The 20,158-nt window shown below is 45.2% G+C and overlaps 1 protein-coding gene across 4 annotated transcripts in view; it reads left to right on the forward strand.

The window, feature by feature from the left end:
- The window catches only part of Fam184b (family with sequence similarity 184 member B), a 90,221-nt gene that overhangs the window by 44,823 nt on the left and 25,240 nt on the right, over positions 1 to 20,158 (forward strand). For all 4 annotated transcript variants that reach the window (XM_063230116.1, XM_063230117.1, XM_003465039.5 and 1 more), the window contains exons 3-7: positions 127 to 262; positions 1,442 to 1,569; positions 2,275 to 2,481; positions 13,080 to 13,190; positions 16,930 to 17,037. In XM_063230116.1, the coding sequence (XP_063086186.1) occupies positions 127 to 262; positions 1,442 to 1,569; positions 2,275 to 2,481; positions 13,080 to 13,190; positions 16,930 to 17,037 (690 nt within the window). The remainder of the gene's footprint in view (positions 1 to 126; positions 263 to 1,441; positions 1,570 to 2,274; positions 2,482 to 13,079; positions 13,191 to 16,929; positions 17,038 to 20,158) is intronic.

Raw genomic sequence — 20,158 nt, forward strand, 5'->3', positions numbered from 1 at the left:
CATGAACCATGGGGCCTGGGGCCTGGTGGGTGCCTGTTCACCTTTCAGCTCTGACAGCTGTTCGGTGCATGCAGCAGAGCTGCACAGAGCTGAAAGCAGACACCTGAGACCCTTCCTGTCCTTTAGGACCTGGATGTTCAGCTGAGGGAGGCTCGGCAGGAGAATTCAGAGCTGAAGAGCGCTGCCAAAAAGCTGGGGGAGAAGCTGGCCATGGCCAAAGACAGACTGATGCTACAGGAGGGTCACATGACACAGAAAACAGGTGAGATGCCTGGAACCTGTCCTTGCAGACCAAAGGTCAGCTGCCCAAATGGCCTGGTGCTCCTGGGAACTTTTAGGCTGCAAGAGGGAATGGGGAGGAGAAGCAGGGTGTGGGAGCTTATGTGCCCGGTGGATGAGCCCATCCCTGTGGGCACAGGTGAGCCATCTCCCGCCACTTAGACCCTCTCACCTGGCATAGGTCAGACATCTAAACCGTGCAATGCAGAGCCAGTGCTGCCTCTGCTGTCAGCACTCCAGGAAGCTGAGGCAGGAGAACTGAAAACTTGTGTCCATCCTGGGCAATCTAAACCCTGTCACAAAATTTTAAAAAGTAAAAATAAAAATAAAGGGGCCAGAGATGCAACTCAGTTTGAAAGCCCTGGGCTCAATTCTCACTACTAGCAACAAAGGTGTGATTTTAAAAAAAGGACCTCTTGCTTCCAAATATTTCCCCGCCAGGCCTGCATTTCTCAGCTATGGCTTTCCCCCTCCACTTTTGAACAGGCTTTTGTAATTTTAACATCAGTTCACCCACATTATTAGGTTTTCTCCATAATAAGTGTGGTCATCCTCCCGTGTTACAGTTTTTTAAAAATGAGACTCAGAAAGGGAGGTGGCTGGCTCAGTGTCAGCCAAACGGTTGACGATAAGGCCGGCATGTGTATCTAAAAACGTATCAGGGGAATAGCCAGACACCAAGGGAACAGGTCTTTTGGGAAAGAAATCGCCTCTTTATAGGCTGGACAGGAGAGGAAGAGGAGAGATTTGAGTTTGAACCAGAAGGGCATTGAGAGTGTAGAATGCCGGTTTTCAAAAATAGGGTGTGAGCACCCTAGGGAATGGGAAGAAAGAATAGTAAGTCCATTTCAATTTATTTTTTCACATCCTTTAAAACCCTATGAATGTTCATATGCTAGGAAACATGCTCAGTTTTTAATCTACATGAAATACAGCAAAAAATGGGAGGTTACTAGTTCACGAAGGGAGAACACAGCAATTATGTAAGCTTGGGATGTTGCTTGAGCAAAGGTGACCGTCACGATGGTGAGGACCAACAGGCCACAGAGCAGGGACAACACAGAGGTAGGCTGGGTAGCAGAACAGGGCCCTGGCTGCAGAAGGTCTTGAACATGGGCTGAGGCCAAGAGTATCTCAAATGACACTGAAACTTACATTTCAGATGACATGAAGACTAAGAATGACATCCTGGGGGAAGCAAATGCCTTGGAAGCCCACAGTCTTCATCCTCAGCAGGACCAAGGTCTTCCCAAAGAGTGTTCCATCCTGGAAGGTGGCACAGACATACAGGTAGTATATGATCAGCCATGGGGCAGAGAACTCCCAGTGGGCTTTGCTGCATGAGCTTCAGGTAGAGGTCATCCTGCAACCACAAGGTGTCCAGTTGCAATCTTTAGGGTCAAGGGTTTTAAGATGAAATGATTCAAGAGAGACATGCCAGCCAGCTTCCTGCCAATTGCATGTCATTAGAAACAAGAACATAGCAGAATTTGCCCCATTTGCGAAGCCAGCTCCTAGAAACTAGAAACTGTTTACGAGCCTACCACATATTCCCAAAGTAAGCAAAGCGTCCTTTGGAAATGACTGTAGAATGTACTAGAAAATCTGATCTGTGACAATAAATACACCTCTCCAAATGGCCCTCTTCCAATTTTGGAAAAAGTAAAATCTCTTATAAACAATCAATTATAGCCTTATAAAATTTATTGCACCTTCAGATTCATACTGTAAAAATCAGCATATAAGCCAGGTGTAGTGCTGCATGCCTGTAATGCCAGCACTTGGGAGGCTGAGGCAGGAGGTGCGCTGCAAGTTCGTATCCAGCCTGGGCTACAAAATGAGTTCAAGGCTGGCATGAACCATATAGTTAAACCTTGCTTCAAAAAACACCAAAAAAAAAATCAGTATATAAATGTTGTGTGAGTTGCATAAATCAAAAGTGATGATGCACCTCGCTCCTTCTCAGCAGTTTCACAGGTCCTGATTTCTTTGTAGACTAGGAAAGAGGCAAGTGTTGAGACAGAATACATGAGGCAACGATATGAAGAAGACCTTCGTAAGATCAGACGTCAGACCAAAGAGGAGAAGAAACACCTTCAAGACCAGCTCCTGAAGCGCCTGGAAGACGTGGTAAAGAAGCACACCTTAGAAATCAAGTCAGTGCGCTCCTCCGTGGAGGCAGAACGGAAGAAGCTACAGAAGGTAAGAGCCGTGTTCGCAGAGACCATTCTAGCTCCTTTCCTTTCTCTCACCTCTGTCCTTTCCTCTTATTTCCTGTTTCCGTGTCCAGACATTTACCATGCTCCTGCTTGTTGAGTGCACGTGTGAGCTGCTGTCTGAGGACACACAGCTGAGGACACAGTCCCTGCCCACAGATTGTGGAGTCTTTTGCAGGACATGGGGTAGTCTTAACACTGTGAAACAAGCTTGAGGCTGGGAGTTGGTGCATGGGACTGAAGGGTGTCAAAGAGACCTTTAACTTGGGGAAATTCAGTTCTGTCCCCTTAGCAAAAACAAAGAAAGCTCAGGTCTGCACCATTGCCTGGGTCCAAATCCCTCTGCACCATCCACAGTGGTTATTTAACCCAGATTCCCCGAAGGTGAGGAAAACACAGTCCGTGATAGCAACAGTACATCACAGAGTAGTGCAGGGACTCCAGGAAGGGATCCATGTGACAAAAATGAAGCCTGCCTGGCCATGGTGGCGGTACATGGATCCAGATAACTAGGGAGCCCATGTAGGGAAAGCCTCAGATGTCTGGATGCAGGTCTCATCTCCAGCCAGAGGGGAAGAAGCCCTGTAAAGTCCCATCTTTTGTTTGCTGGGAAAAGCAATAACATATGTGAAGATTTTAGAAAAAGAATGAAGTACAAATCAATGTTGCTGTGAACGTGGGTGGATGATTTGTTTTACAATTGTGCGAAACCACTGTATAATTCAATAAAGTACAGTACCAGCATTGAACACTTGCTGAAAGAAAACCATTTTTCACTGCAGGACACGAATTTCTATGGTGGTTAAGAGCAGTAAGTACTCAATAAATATGCACTGGGTAAATATAGGAATTCAAGAAAACCTAGACTAACCTTGGGGCTAGGCCTTGACTTTTCCCCAAGCTGTGTAACTACAGACAGATCACTTACCTCTCTCTGAAGGCTGAATTCTAAAGTAGACACAAATACTTTGAAGGCATATTATGCAGATTAGCAGCATGTAAAGAAAGTCCAGTAGAGAGTGGCTAATATTAATCACCGGGTGGTTTGAGTGACTTCTTGTGAAATAAAAATACTAGTTAGCTCCCGTTGCACTGTATACTTAGTACTTGTGAGCACCCTGAATCCTTGCTAACAATACCACAAAATGGGTGCTCATATTTCAGGTTTAGAGGTGAGGAAACTGAGGTTTGAGGATGTGCTGTACCCAGTCATGCAGATAGCAGGGACTGGCTCTGCAGTTCGGACCTGACAAGGGGCCCCAACTCAAGGTGAGCTGCTGCATTGGAAGCATTTTTCTCCCCGCAAGCAGCAACTGGTTGCCCAAATCTAGCCTTCAGACAGGCATACCAACATTATTTCCACCCCCAGCCGTAAGCAGCGGGAGCCTCCGGTTGTCCTGGTAACCTGGTGGGCGTGTCTGACTCTGAGTGTATAAATCCCACTTCAGCCATAAGCAGGAACCACGAGTCTATTTGGGAAATGGATCATGTAGAAATAAGTTTAATTTACTTCTTGGTGTTTGTTTTTGTTTTACTTTTTGCTCATGTCTAGAAACTGTGAGTATAAATTGGGTATGCAAATTAGGGGAAGATAAAGTCTAGAAGAGAGTGTGTGGATGAAAATTAGACTTCATCTTTTCCCCATCCATTTAGCAGGACTGTATTTCTTTGGTGCTTGGTGTAGGTGCATTTCATACCCTACTGTTACCTCAAGAACATGCTGCAGGAAGTGGGCTGGAGCTGGCTTTCTCGGCTGTAGGGTTAAATGGAGTCATCATTTAGTCTTGGCCTCCGGAGGAGTTTGCATTCTGTAACCAGTGCTGGCACACACCACTTGCTAGGGAAGGCGTGGAAAGAGATCTGCGGAGCCTGGGTTCGGCTCTGTACCTCCACACTCCACACCTCACCGCTTAAGATCCTTGGGAGCAAGATTCACAAGCCCATTTGGGCAATTTAGCCAGAAAAGGAATTTAATAAAGGATAATGAGTAGCCTTCTGGAACTGGGTTTGGAAGCTTACCATGACAACAAAATCCAGATTTTTGGATTGAAACTGGGTTTGGCAGCTACCATGCCAATTCTAGTGTTCCAAATCCCCTGCAAAATTTATGTAACATAGTCGAGTCCTATTTGTTCATTCAGTTTGATTATCTCTGCCCTTTTAGGGGGCATTCAGAACATTCATATTTAATGTAACAATTAATTCCACCATCTTGCTCTTTTCCCCACTTGCCTCCACCTTTCCTTCTTTTTCCGTTTACTTTTTGTTCACTGTCTATCTTTTTGTATTCCACTCTATCTCCCCTTTCAACTTACTAGCTGTGCTTCTTTGTTGACAGAAGAAGAACTGGTGCTTGCTCTAAGATGTGTAAGTCTACGCTTAAATTTATCACAGTCTTCATCATGAACTAAAATCATTTTACTTCACATATGTAAACCTCACAATAATGCTTCCATTTCTCCCCTCCTGTCCTTTGTGCATTTATTGTCATACATTTTACTTCGCAACTGTTGTAAATTCCACGGAACATGACAGAGTTTTCTTTCAGTACTTTCCGGTTGTGATTCCGGTTCACACTTTCATTTAGTGAAAAGCCAGCAGCCACGTGTGGCTTTCTTACCCCATGCATAATGTGTTTTTCTCTCTGACTGCTTTAAAGCTTTTATCACTAGCTTTCATCAGCATGATTATAATATGCCATCATATAAGTTTTTACTATTTTCTGCTCAAGGTTCATTGAACTTGCAGGTTTGTGGTTTTCATACAAGTTGGAGATTGCAATGCCACTATTTATAGAATATTTTTCTGTTCTCCCCGTCTCCTGGTACTGTTCCACAAGTCACTGAGGCTGTATGCGTTTGTCTTCAGAATTTTGTCTCTCTGTGCTTCCATTGGGTAGTTTCTATTGCTGTATCTTTAAGTTTACTCATCTTTTTTATTCTGTATCACCTACTCTTTTTAAAGACCATTCAGTACAGTTTTCATTTCAGGTACATTTTTAAATGCCAAAAAATCCCATTTTTTCCCCCTTTTTACAAATTCATGCTTTTTCCCCCTTTTTACAAATTCATGAGAATTAATGCTCACTTAAAAAGAAATTTTGGGAATCTTTATAATTGCTCTTCTAAAGTCCTCTTTATAATTTTGGGTTTTTTTAATCTATTCACTGATTTTTCTTTTCATTATGAGTCACATTTTCCTGCTTCTTTGAATATTTAGGAATCTTTGAGTGGTGATCACTGTAATGTTAAAAATCTGGATTTTTATTGTCAGCTTTTTGTGATTACTGAATTTTTTTTGAGTAGCAGTCAAATCACTTGTAAATCAGTTTCACCTTTATAGGGCTTATTGTGGAAAAATATATAAACAACATAAAACTTACTGTTTTTCAGCCTTATCTTTAACGGTTGTTAAGGTTAAGTCAGAGTGACATTTGCTCTAGTACTAATGAAGCCCCAGTATTGCAGCATGACCCTTCCCAGGGTCTGAAGGCCCACGTGTGGATCAGTATTAGTGCTTTTGTTATTGCTAAAGATTGATTCTGAGTGACATTTTAGACCTTGTACTGATTGAATGTGCCATAAAATTTATTGTAAATGTGTTGTACATGAGTGCATTTTTCTTCTTGAAACAAGGTAACATATTTACCCTGAAAACCCAACTGAAATCTCTGCTTGGCAGTTTTCTGGGATTGCTTGGGTGTGTTCCCTCCCAGTGTGCTGTGATTTGGGTGTGATTTCAGTGTGTCCCTCTGGGCACTTGGGAGGTTGATTTTTCAGTAGTAGTGTTGGGAGCTGGTAGAAACTTTGGGAGCTGGAGAACTGGGTAATTGGGCGCACAACCTAGGAAGGAACTGATAGAGTTTTCATGGGACCTAGCAACAGGGTGGTTCTAAAAGAGCAAGACTGACCCCTCCACACTCTCTGGCTTCCAGTCTTCCCTGAGGTGGCCTGGGGCCCACGCCGTCTGTAGTGGTCACAGGATGTCAGACTTTGGCTCTTTAAAACTCAGTGTCAGCCTGCTGGGTTTTGTACTTGTTATAGATCAGTTACTTCTTTCCTCTTGCCTATTCCTGTTTTTGGATGAGATGCATACCTTGGGCCTATCCTACCATTGTATCTTGGAAGTAAATAACTTATTTTGATTTTTCAGCCTCACAGCTAAAAGGAGTTTACCTGGCGTCACATCTGATATTTTTAGATTTTTGAATTAAGGCTGAAGTTAATGAAAACTTAAGGACTATTTGGATGGAATGACTGTATTTTGTATGTGAGAAGGAAATGAGTTTTGGGGAGCCAGGGGTGGAAGATTAGGATTTGACTATAGTTTGGCCCACCCCAAAATCAAGTTGGAGATAAGCACCATTCTGAGTCACTTAATCTGACTATGAGGTCAGAGTCTGGGCCCTGGCAAGGTGATCAAGATTAGGCAAGGTTACGAGAATGGAGCTCCCATGATAGAATACTGGAGACTTTAAAGAAAAGGCAGAGACAGGGCACCCTGCCACATTCCCTGTCAAACCTCAGGAGCCTGCCAGCAAGAAAGTCATCACCAGATGAGGCCCGTGATTTAGGACCAGATCCTGACAAAAGTAAACCTTTTCTTTTTTTAAAAATAATAATATACCCAGTCAGTAAAATTGTGTTACTAGCAACAGAAAATAGCCTAAAACACAGTGGCTCTTTCGTGTGTCTTTTTTCCTAATTAGCTCTAGTTGTGACAAATCTAGACAAAGAAACAGGAAAAAGATAAAGCCCTGCTTTTACCTCTCAATAGTTGGGATTTTCCTCATGCAAAATGGATGTAAGAAACCTGTTTCCTTGGCATTTAAGAGTTTAGTGAGAAGAAGGTCTATGAAAGTATCTGTACTCTATAAATCAGTGGCCCATTGTATTAGTCATTAGCCCATTGTATTTGCACTGCTGGGAGGAAATACCTGACAGATGCAATATAATGGAGAAAAGGTTTACTTGGTTCATGGTGTCAGCAGCTGCAGTCCATGCGTGATTGGTTCCAAGGCAGCAACATCATGGTAGAAGGCTGTGGCAGAGGATAGCTGTCCCTCATGGCAGCCAGGAAGCAGGACAGGAGTTAGGGGCTAGGACAGAGTATACCCTTCCAGATCATCCCCACTGACTCATCCACCTACACCACGACCTACCTCCTCCGACCAGGCACCAGCCTCTCACAGTGCACTCAGCTAGGACCTCATCAGTGGGTTAATCCACTGCCAAATGCAGCACCCCTGTGATCAGATCAGCATTCAGAGGCCTGAGCTCGAAGCACATGAGCCTTTCGGGAGACATTTTTGACCCAAACTATAACAGAGATGGAATCCTCTTCTCAGGTACGGCAACTCAGATAAGCAAAAGCATTATTCTCCTGCATTTCCTCTTGTTCTTAACTTTATGATTATTTTTTCTGCTCGCCTAAGCTGGGAGAATGTTAATGCATCCTGCTGAAATCCTCCAGATCACTGTGAGCTTAGCTAGACACGGGCATGCTTCTTTCTACCTGGTATTCTACAAATGACCAGGAACTGTTTGTTTTCTAAGAATGACCCACATTGTTCTGCACCTAAAGTGAAACTCACTAATGCCCAAAATGGCTGCTGAAAGCAGGTATTTCCATCTGTAGATTTTTTTCCACTTCAAGCCCATTTATAATAACAACAGCTGAAACTATGATTGATTATATGCACTCCAGGAAGCTGTGCTTCAAGAAGTTAGAAGTAGCCCTTCCTTATGCCAAAAATCTTGATGTTTATTGTAGTTAGGGGTTGTACACAGAACAATTAAAATCAGGACATGGAATTTATATTTTTTCATGATGGTCACCCAGAGTTAACTGAAGAAAGGGCAGGCAATCTGTCCACAACACCAAAGACATAGAATATTTAGCCAAGGGTCTTAATCCCACAGCAATGTCTTATCTGAGTCCAGGTAAAGACCCCAAGCTCATGACAATGCCTCCCACAAGTCCAACTGGAGGTGTAGAGCCCACAAGAAGGATTCATGCCAGTCTCTTTTATGGATCCATGCTGGGAAGGCCCAAAGGTCAGCAGTGGAAGCTAGAAAGTCTGTGCCAGCGGGGTGAAGGAGCTGTGCTGGTGGGATGAGGGTTCTACACTAGAGCCAAGAAGTCACACTCACAACAAAGACCAGGGCTGTTCTGAAAGGCACCATAGCCAACCTCAGCGACAGGGAGGTCCCGAGCTCCTCTGACAATAAGCATAGTCAAGTACATGCCAGGAAGCCAGTGTGACGAGTTCATTCTGGAGACCAAGTGGCACATGTCTTCCTTTCCAGAGCCAGGAAGCAATGCTCAGTGTGAGGACCAAAGCTTCTCCAGGAGAACCAAAGGCTCAAACAGCAACTCTTGGGAGAACCCACAATGCTTCAATGCAACAATGCATTAATGCCTCAACACCTTCCTTCTCCTTCTCCACCTATTTATGCGGGCAGCTTTCCTTAGATAGAGCATCTTTGTTCAGTGCCATGCTGATGTAATCCAGCTGGCGTTAAACTGACCACCAGTTTTTAATCCATAACAATGGTGCAGTATTTTCATGTGCTGGTGCAGTGTCAGAGTTAGCATCTGGAACAGTAAGCATGTTAAACGAAACTTTTGTTCAGTAAAAACTTTTGTGGATGGGAAACTAATGAAATAATAAATGAGAGATTCCAATGACTGTTTAAATTATCTCCACTTATTTGTTATCAAAGAATACTTTGCATATTATCTTTAGGAAATGAACTCTCCAAACCCAAAAGCCTTGCAGTAGTCAGGTTTACTGAAGAGCAACTGCGCACACCCGAAACGTTGTGTCACGTGACCCTACGCTCTCACACACCTCTCTTTTCTACTCATCTCCATCACTGACTGCAGGCACCACGCAAAGCTTGGCCTCACAGGAAGTATAAGGTGCTGTGATCAGCAGCAGCACAACTTTTCAGATGTTCAGATAAGAAACCCAGGAATCAAACATGACTTCACTCTCCCTTCACCGTTGGTCACCCACCAAGTCTATGAATTCATTCTAGTGCCATTCTTCTGGTTCAAGGCTGATCACCTGGCCTCAATGCATGATAACCTTCTGCCTCTTCTCATTTCATGGAACCCATCTCCGTTCCCTCAGGACCTTCTGATCGCTCAGCCCTGTTTTCCAGCTGCCCACAGCTCCCTGTCATCCTGATAGAGCAGTTCCAACTCCTTAGCGTCGTGTAGAAGACGCCATGGAGACAGACTCCCATTTGCCTCTCCTGCCCCGTTTCCTACCTGCCGCCATCCCACCCTGCCTTCTGGCCTTCTAGCTCCTCGTTCCTCCCATTTTCTTTCCCTCTGGGACTCTATGCACAGCCTTCCCTCCATGGAGAACATTTTCCTCCCCACTCCCAAATTCACTTTCCTCTTTCTTATTGATCATCTTGATCCCAGTTTCAATCGCAGTCTCTTTGCAAAGCTTCTGTGCCCAGCCTAGTGACACTGAGTCTGACACACAGCAGCACTGTCGCTACATTGGCTCACCTCTTACCACTCTGCCTGTCCATGGCTGTCCATGCTGTGCTCCCCCACTGGAGAGCCTTGTTCATTTTGACATCCAGCATCATGATGACACCAGTTCATACCTGCTCACGATAGGCCAGCATAAGGAGTAACTTATGTGGCCGTGGAAAAACACATCATGAGAATCAACTGATGCTACAAGGTGATTTGTTTTAATGTTTTGTAAAACGCATCGTTAAACATTTACCAACACACACCGACTGTATCCCTGGCTGCTTAGCATGACAGTTGGCATATAGTCCAGTTTGTATTGGTTAGTTGAATGAATGAATGAATGAATGAATGGATGGATGGATGGATGGCAGGTTTGCATTTGACCCTGGAGCACCTGCAGGTTTACTCTTACTTGTTCCTCACAGCTCTGAAACAGAACAGGACTCCAGTTCAAGCGACTTCTCTACCCCACTGGGAAAAGCCTTATGGAGTCTGCCCTTGGGGACCCTCTCAGCATTTCTGTAGCAGAAATGGGGAAACGTTTCAGTCAGATGTGTCTGTACTAGGTGCCCCATTTCCTTTAGGAAATCAGAAAAGAAGCGCAGCCAAGCAGCCAGCCTTTCCAAGTGCAAATCTGGACTGCTCCACATACCGGCTTCATGACCCTGGGGAAGCCTGTTAACATTTCATGCATTCATTGACAGTACTGGGAATTAAACCCAGGGCCTTCACAGTGAGCTAAGTCTCCAGCACTTTTTGATTTTTTATTATAACACTGGGTCTTGCTAAGTTTCCCAGGATGGTGTCAAACTTAGGATCCTCTTGCCTCACTCTTTCAGAATGCCTGGTGTCATTTAACAGTTTTACATTTATTCTTTATTTTATATAATGAATCCTAACAGTAGACCTAACTCCAGGAGTTCTCATAAAGCTTTCAGCCACCTCGAGCTCCTGCCTCAGTTATGCATTCAGTAAATGTGAGCTACACTTGTTCTGCCCGCCTCTTCCCAGCCAGATGTAAAGGCCCGTAACCACCTGGCAGCCTGAAGAGCTGCTGTCTAACTGCTTGGTATCAAAGCCTGGATTTACAGGAAACGCTGGGCTGACCCAGGCTCCATTCTAGAATCTTTCATACTTTCAACTCTGTCCTCTCTAGTTTTTCTCCTTCGAACACATGCCTCAATACATCCCGTATCCTGATGACTCCCCAATGTGTGTGTTCAACCCAGAACTGTTTATTCCCAACCCATCCATCTGGCTGTCTGCCTGGGTGTCTAACAAATGTCTCAAAGTAAACACATGCAAATAAGCTCCTTAGACTTTCTCCAAACCTGTTCCTTCTGTCTCCTTCTCTGTCCCAGTCAGCAGCAGCAGCAGCACCCTCTGCTTGCTCAGGTCAAAAACCTTGCTGTTGCCTTTTGTGTTGTTTTAATCAGTTTTGTATTATTGTAACAAAATACCTGAAGTACTCAACTGTGATATTACATGCCTGTAATCTCAGCCCTCTGAGGGGCGCATGAGGGAGGCCTCAAGTTGAAGCCTATCCTGGACAACTTAAATACTTAGAAAGACCTTGTGTCAAAAGCCTTTATAAGAATATTTTTAAGAGCTGGGTGGTGGTCCACACCTGTAATCCCTGCACTGGGGAGACTGAGGCAGGAGTATCCCCACAATTTTGAGACCAGCCTGAGCCACATAGTGACTCCAGGTCAGTCAGAACTACATAGTGAGACGCTGCCTCAAAAAAAAAAAAATACTTTTAAAGGACTGAGAATGTAGCTCAGTGTGATGACCCAAGAGCTAATGTGAAGTTGAGAGAGAGCCTGAAGGCTTTGCTTTGGCTCCTGTTTTCAGAGGTTTCAGTCGTGGTTGGTTGGCATCATTATGCTTTGGGGCCTGACTTGGGGCAGCACATGATGATGAGGGGCACATGATGGGCCAAAACTACTCACCTCGTGACCGGAAGTGAGAGGGATGAAGGGCGCAGCCCCAGTGACCCAAGGACCGCCCGCTGGGCCCGCCTCTTCAAGTTTCCACCGGCTCCAGCAGCACCAGGCTGGGGACTAAGCCTTTGACACAGGAGCCTTTGGAGACATTGCAGATACACTGCAGCTGATGCTGTGTTTTCCCTGGGTCTTGTGAGCCTGCAGAGCTCACCACACCTCACTGCACAGCGTGCGGGCCCAGCCACTTCCAGCGCTAGCCTCAGCTCCTGCAGCAGCCCCTCACTGCCCATCTGCTGCACCTACCTTTACTGCACTGTGTCCCCATGATGGGAGCAGCAGTGGTGCTCTAAAAATGTGAGTCCCACGGCTTCTGCCTAACTCATGTCACCAAGTATAAGACGTGTAAGGAAGGACTTATGCGACGCCCCACTGGACTTTGTTCCCTTACGTGTCCCCCACCCTCACCCCTGTCTCTCTCTAAAGACTTCAAGATTTCTCCAGAAGCTAAACCACATCAAAAAGGCTAAGCATTGATAATCATAACCACTGATTTATCGAACCGTCATTGCGTACCCGGGCTGGTATAACACAGAGAGTCACAGGGAGCTTAGGAAATGTGCTCAAGATGACACAGCTAGGTAAAGGCAGTGACACTCACATGGTGCCTTTGTCTGGATCTGCTTTGTACTGAGGCTCACAGCCCATGTCCAGGGACCACAGAGGACCCAGCCCTGGGAACCTCATCAGTCTGAGTAATGTACAGATCCTGCTGAGATTGAAAAATTTTGCTTTGTTTTTAATATTTCACTGCATCTGAGTACGTAGTGGGGTTTTCCCCCTATAAGACAACGTAGTATTTTTAACTTACAAGATTCTAAAATTTTGTTAGTAGTGAACATTTTCATTCTTTATCATACAATGGAAGATTTAGATACAAGTGTCTCCTCCATCCAAGCCCACCCCCATATTGTACAGAGTTAATGCTTTTTGTGTGTGTGTTTCTGACTCATGTTTTCTTGCAGTGTTTTATGCTTCTTGCAAGCCTCTTTGATCCCCTTTGGGAATGAGGCAGGGTGTGACGAGGAGGGTGTCCTGCTTTTATGCCTCATGTGGCTAATCCTTCCAATTATCATCTTAGGAAGTGGAAGCACAGTTGGAGGAAGTGAAGAAGAAATCAGAAAAGGAAATAAGGCAGCTGGAAGAAGAGAAATCAGCTCTAAATGTGCAGCTTCAAAGTTCTCTGCTAGAGGTAACCCCCTCCCCACCCAAAAAACCCTGGCATTTAGAGATGTAGTACTGGCTCCTGGGAGTTTCTGGCTGAGATGCGAGGAGCCTCCCTTCCTTACAGCCCAGGAACAAAGAAGAGGGTGCTCAACCAGGCAGGAGGCTGCCTGGGACATAAATTTAGCCACTAGTAACAGAGAACCTGATTTATAGGCTGAAACAAAGCGGCCTTTAATGTCTCACATAAAAGAAGGAGGCAGCTAGTGTTGATTCTGTGGCTGAAAGATACGCAGATGGTCAGTCTGCAGGCTTTCCTGCCTGAGGGCTCCTTTATCACTTTTGTGGGCCTAAGGCACCTCAGTCTTCCTGAGCCTTTATTTCCCTTAAATATGTGTGTGGGTGGGTGTTGGGGTGTGTGGGTGTTTTATGATACTGTTGATAGAAAAATGAATGTAATTCAGGGTGTGTGTGTGTGTGTGTGTGTGTGTGTGTGTGTATGTGTTTTCTTCTGATTTTATAAGAAGCTAAGACATTTTCATAGGCGCTTATAAATACTAAAAGTTAGCAACAGTGGTGCATCCCTGTAATCACAGCTATGTGGGTTTTTAAGTTTGAGGCCAACATGGGAAACCGAGCAAGCCCCTGAATCCAAATAAAAGTAAAAGGGCTGGGGATGTGGCTCAGTGGCAGAGTGCCCCTGGTTCAATCCCAGTACTACCATAAATAAATAAGGGTGAAAGTATTGAAGAATTAGTGTAAGAGGTTAGAGACAAGGTCTTAAGAGCCATTTTTGATCCTGATAAAACCAGAGACTATGAGGGGCTTGTCTTCCTTTCCTCCCCCCTTTTCACACCTTTCAGAGGGGACCTCAGTCTCCCACTGGACCTAGGGCCTGTGAGTCCTGGCTGTGGTGCACCACCGCTTCTGAGGAACTTCTTTTTCAGAGCCAGACATTGAGTTCAAGGCTTTGCACAAGGTCAGCAAGTGCTGTGCCACTGAGCTACACCCCGGCCCTGGGGAACTTTTTAGAACACAGAAACCATGTGCAAAACCGTTCAGAGGTTCAGAAATACATGTCCATGGAGGTGCATGATGGGGCTGGGACAGAGCTTGGAGCAGCGGTTAGGTTATTTCTAGGAGGGGGAGAAGACGGAGGATGAGGAAGAAGTTAGGGGACTGCAGTTCTATTCGCAGTGCTATTTCTTCAGCTGAAGATTGAGTGTACAGACACGGATTATATTTGCCTCCAACTTTTTTTCTGTTTCTAAAGTGATCATTAAAGACAAAAGCAATGAGCACCCCATGTCTGAGACAGTCCACCAGGGACTAGAGGAGGGTGCTGGTGAGAAGTCCTGTACTGAAGGCTTCTTCCCAGGCACAGGACACGAGCCCATTTTCTCCTTCCCCCCTCTCTCCCATTTCCCACTGTCTCCTCCTTCACCTTCTCCCTTCCAATTGAGCCACGCTGCCAATCTTCATAGTGTACTGGAAATTCACCACACTTGCAGGAGCTGGCAAAGACTGCCCAGGGCGAGCCGTACAATGACTCTGGGCCCCCAAAATCAGACTCTTAGGTTGCCAGAAGTGCAGATTACTAGGTAGCGGGATGTCACATGACATTAAGTTGCTAAATGTGTAAATAAATGCCCCGACAGGGCGGGCGGGGGGGGGGGGAGGGCAGTTCCTTTCCTCCCATCAGGAGAGAGAGGTCCCCACCTGACCCCAGCTTTGTCTCTCCTTATTTTTCTCATCCTCTTACAGTCCTTCACCCCAAGAACCTCAAGAGCTGCAGGGGTTTTAGCCTTGTTCCTGAACTGTTCTGCATAATTTAAGGTGGTCTCATGTATGTGTTTGAGGCCAACCTAATTATTTTTCTGATGTGGGATGCCTGGATCATTGACTATTTCTGTGACTACCTCTTAGAACCCCTCTTTAAAAATAAAATAATTTCCCTTTGTGGAATACTTTCTATAGTCAAGATACTGCCTAAGAACTAAGAATATATTATATATATTCTTTTAATCCTCACAGTATTCTTTTAATCCTCACAATCCTCACCTTACAATATGACGCTTATTATTGTCTCTTAATTTAGAAATGAAAAAAGCAAGACAGAGAAAAAGCTAAATCACTTCCCCAAAGTCACACCCAAAATGGAAAATCTGGATTTCAAACCCAGGTAACACGGCTGTAAAGACCCGCCTTAGCTGTACTACCTCTGTTTGCCTTGTTGGGAGCTAAGTATCACTCAGGGCCGGAGGACAACAGATTGCAACCAGTGACCAAGAGTCTGGTGCAGACAAATTGCCGCTCTTGCTCTTCAGCCTCACTTCCTTTTACCGCATTCGTTTATCACTGTGTGCTGTCGTGAGAGACTTGCCCTCAGTCTCGCACAGAGCTGGAGATGAAAGTCACCCTTTGACTGCATCCTACTCTCCCACCGCTGTGCTTCTGACCTCCCCTCCTAACCTAATCCACCGTCATGTCCACTCACTTGTCAGTTCTGCGGGTCGTCTGACCCAAGCCTGTCTCAGTTTTTCTTCCCAAGGCAGCTAATTCCAGAAATGATGTTCTAAAACCTAAATCTGCTCAAAACATCATTCCTCCTACCCTAAACTCTTTAACCCCTGGTATTTCACAATGTAGACTTGACTTAACCCACCACCATCACTCTCCAAGGCTCTGCCCTCTCCGTCCACTCCTTCCTGCTGACCCCCACACCATGTGTAACCTCTGCTCAGCCTTCAGACCCATCTTACCTCTCCCCTGCCGGAATCCACTCCTGCACCTCCACTAGTGGCAGACTCCTATTTATCCTTCATTGCCCTGAAAGCTGCCTGGATTCTGGGGCCAAAGTTTATTGCTACACATTCTATGCAGTCGCCCTCACTTCACAGTGGTTGTTTTGAGGATTAATACTGTAACATGCTTCCATCCATGGCTGGAAAAGAGTAAATAGGCCATTAACAGCGCTGTATTTCTCTGAACCTCTGTACCTCTACGGAGTGTTGCTATGGTTATAAACTCTCTATCTCTCCTGCACAATGATAGGTCCTTCAAGACAAGGGACCATTTTTCTGTCTTGCTGTCACTCTGCACCTCCCTCTTTCCCTCCCTGTACCCAGCTGGTGCCTGACAATGTTAGATTTTTTACACATATTTGCTAGCAAGGCCTGCATTTCCTTCATGGTTATTGGCCTCATTCTTTCCAAGTCTGGAGGGGGAACAGTCTGTTTGTTGATAAGCTACAATTAGTTGACTGGTAACAACCATCATAATTAAAGCTTCATACTTCAATAGTACCTCGCAACTACACTTCTCTCAATTTATCTATACGATTCTTAAATATTTTCATTTTCTTTAACAAATACTTTTTTCAAAAGAAATTGAGGAGTGTAATATTCCACTGCCTTAGGCATCTAATAAATATTATGTGTTCTTTTCTCTGTTAAAACAGAAATTGATTGGCCTGCCAGGAATAGCATAAAAGCTGGTGAAAGTCACCTTGCAGATCTATTATAGATAGATGCATGTAAATATTTTAAAAGAAAGGGTAGAATAATACAAACCTGCTAAGCTCATCTTTTTCTGGAAAGACTCAGCAATTAGCTAATTAGTGGTGGCTTTTCTAGAAGCACACTTTGAATTTGTTTAATGGGACACTAGAACGGAGCAACCCAGGAGAATTGATTTCCAGATTGATGACCATGTCTGGGAGGCAGGACTTTGTTTTATTGCGTAGAGTTTCTTGTCTTCTATTTTAGGTTTTAAGACTGGAAGAATTTATCCAGCAACATATGGTGCTTTCCCAAAGAGCTGAGAGAAGAACCCAGGAGTTAGACTGCCAGCCCTGCAGCGCTCTGGAGAGCCAGGTAACGCCCCAACCTTTTTCTGCCTTAATTAGAGATATTTCTCATCTCTGTTTCAGCACTTCTGTGTCCCCGATGACACACGCTGATGTTAATGGGCTCCTTTACATCCTCCCCCCCCGCCCTGCCAATGCCTGGGGGAAAGAATCGGTACAAAATCCATTTGCAAAAACCATGAAGAAAAAAGAGTTCTGAGTAATTATCCTCGTGACTTGGAAAAGAAAAGGACATGTCACATTAATCTTCTCTCCTTCTCTGAGAGCAGACTGCCTGGCAGATAAAGGGGGCCTTTGATTCTGACCAGCTTTACCCACTGCAATAAAAAACAGCCCCCGGCAGCTCCCTCCATGCCCTGATCCTGGCACAGCGTCCACTCAGGCTGTCCTGTCAGGGGTGTGGCTCGGGGTGGACAGTGGCTCCTGTGTGTCCTGCTCCAGATGAACTGTATCACTTTCCTAGCAACCCTGTGATCAGTCACCACATGGTTGTTGACTTTAGCAGCAGAATTCTCCTCTCCCAGTTCTGGAGAGTGAGGTATGGCAGGGTTGCTTCCCTCCAGAGGCTCTGAGGGAAAACCTCTTCCTTCCCTGCCTCTCCTGGCTTCCTGCAGGGACACGTGGTGCTCTTTGAGTTTCCGAGGCATCACGCCATCACTGCCTCATGTCACATGCCTTGTCCTCCATGTGTCTGGGTCTTCACGTTGCCTTCTTTTTAAGCACATTGGTCACTGGATTTAGGACTCATCCTGATCCAACATGGCTTCATCTTAACTAATGACATTCCACAGACCCTGCTTCCAAATAAGTTCGCGATTGTAGGTGCTGGGGCTCCAGCATCCCTTCCTGGGGGACAGCTAGGCTCCCAGCTCAGATGCAACCTAGGGACTCTGACAACATCCACAGTGTGCTGCCAGAAATACGAGTAAGTCCTGAGAAGCTGAAATCTGAATAACCCTGTTGATTCCTATCTTCATGGCAAAAGTTATTTTTTAAAAAATTGTCTTCAATTTTTTTGAATGCTGCCCCAAATTTTCAGTCTGCTTCAGACTCCAGGTGTGAAAACACAATGAAGCTGAGTCTGAATCTTATGTGTCAACCTCAAAATCTCTTTTTCACCCATTCCTGTGCACCTTGGTGTCATTCCTCTGCTTGATGACACTCTTCTAGGCTCACGCACTGACCCTGACAATGACCCTCATGCCATTTCCCCCCAAGGTGACTCCTACTGAGCCACATATTCACCAGAGTAAGAAGGAGCCAAAAATCTAACAAACATGGATTTGAATAGCAGTTACCAGTTGTATGGGAACTGGTCAGTTACAGAGCACAGTTCCCGTCTTCGGCTTCGTTGGAGTTTTGCAACAAGTCTGTAGTGTACTCATTTTATGAAGGATGAAACAAAGGAGTAATGTTAACTAGGTGACTGTCACAAGCAGGTGAGCGGCTGAGCCAGGCCAGAAAGGCTGGCTCCAATCCCCATCTCTCCATAAGAGTGTCACTTACAGAGGAGCCTTCCCGATGGGAAAGACCAGCTGCGGATCTCAAGGTTAAGGAGAGCAGCCCAGGACTCCCTGGCTTTTCCCTGTCACCCCCGCAAGCAGTCCCATTGCCCTGTGGAAGCCTGCAGGGGAAGCTGGAAGAGGACAGGCCCTTCTTCCGCAGGCTGGTCCTCCCAATCAGTGCCGTCCCCAGCCTCTCTGAAGACTTCTGCCTGAGACACTTCTGCCTGTGGCTGTCTTCCTTCACCCTTAGTTTCTTAGGAAGCAGCCTCACAAGCTAGCGTAAGGTGACTTTACAGTATCTATTACAGTTCCCTGTAATCACTTCAGCAAAACTCCGTTACATTAGGTGTTCTATTTTAAGACCTACAAAACGCCCCCTTTAAAAGACTGTCAAATGAACTTGAAGATGACTTTGAATATTCCCTTTCAGTTGATTTCCTGGTGTTTCTTTAAAATAGAAACAAGCAGTCCAGATGAGGTTAAGTGGAAGATGAAATCCTGATGTGAACACAGATTTAAAACACCCAGCCATTGTCTTGGGAGGAGCTGGAAGAGACTTTTGCAGTTTTTCGGAGAAGCAGGACTATTTATTTTTCTGTGCACACTGTCATGCTCAGGTCACTTTCCCAATAGATAACTGGATCAGAATGCTGCCTGATGGAGCTGGCCCTGCTAGACAGTTAGTCCCAAACAGATAACCAAAAAGAAAATGTAAAATAAAAATACAAATGCACAGCTGAAGCAGAACCACTGAGCTTCAGAGCACTCATGCAGCCACTGTTTATTGATCTCCATGGCCAAGTTCATTTGTGAAATAATTGCATGGTGCCCACACCCCTGTTGAATGACATATTTTAACCTGAAACATCAGGCACATAAAGGGAAAAAAAGAGGAGGGTCAGGTCATCTATCTCATCTCCCATCCCCCGCACCATGAGCCATAAGTTGGTTGAGATCAAGAACTATATTTTATAATCTTCATCCTTCCAGCACCTGGTGCAATTTACATGCAACAGGTGTTTAGCATCTCCTTTTGCATAAACTAGCACATGACCTGACAACTAAATGAATGGAACAAAGGGTACCATATTGAATTTGGATAATTGAAAGGTTAGATAAGAAACTCCTTCAAAAGTGAGTCTTTAGAGAAATGATGATTTAGATCACCAGGGTCTTTTCTTCTCACTTGGTGGAAGCAACGGATAGTGCTCTCCTGCTACAACAAAATACCTGAGGCAAGCTGACTGTGTAAACAGAAGAGCTTTACTTAGTTCTCAGTTTTGGACACTGAAAGTCCAAACAGGGTGGCTCAAATTCTGGTGAGGACTGTATGACAGATTTCTGTCCTGATGTGCAGGAGCTAGAAGTCACATTATGAAACAGGAATCCAGAAAAAGACTTGGAGATCTGACTCAGACTCAGATCTGGCTCAGAACTCACTTTAGAAGATCAGTGTTCCCTTCTGAGGGCCACACCCTCACTGCCCTGCGGGCCGCTGCTAGTCCCCAGCTCCTGAAGGTTCCGGCAGCTGCCATGCTGACTAAACAAGGGACCAAGTGCTTAACACAGAGACCCTGGGGGCAAAGCACATACAAACCACACCAGTGTCCCCGTCCCTGAGCA

This window comes from Cavia porcellus, unplaced genomic scaffold, assembly GCF_034190915.1.
Source record: "Cavia porcellus strain 051 isolate PalLab524CR breed Dunkin Hartley unplaced genomic scaffold, mCavPor4.1 scaffold_18, whole genome shotgun sequence".
Classification (NCBI taxonomy): domain Eukaryota; kingdom Metazoa; phylum Chordata; class Mammalia; order Rodentia; family Caviidae; genus Cavia; species Cavia porcellus.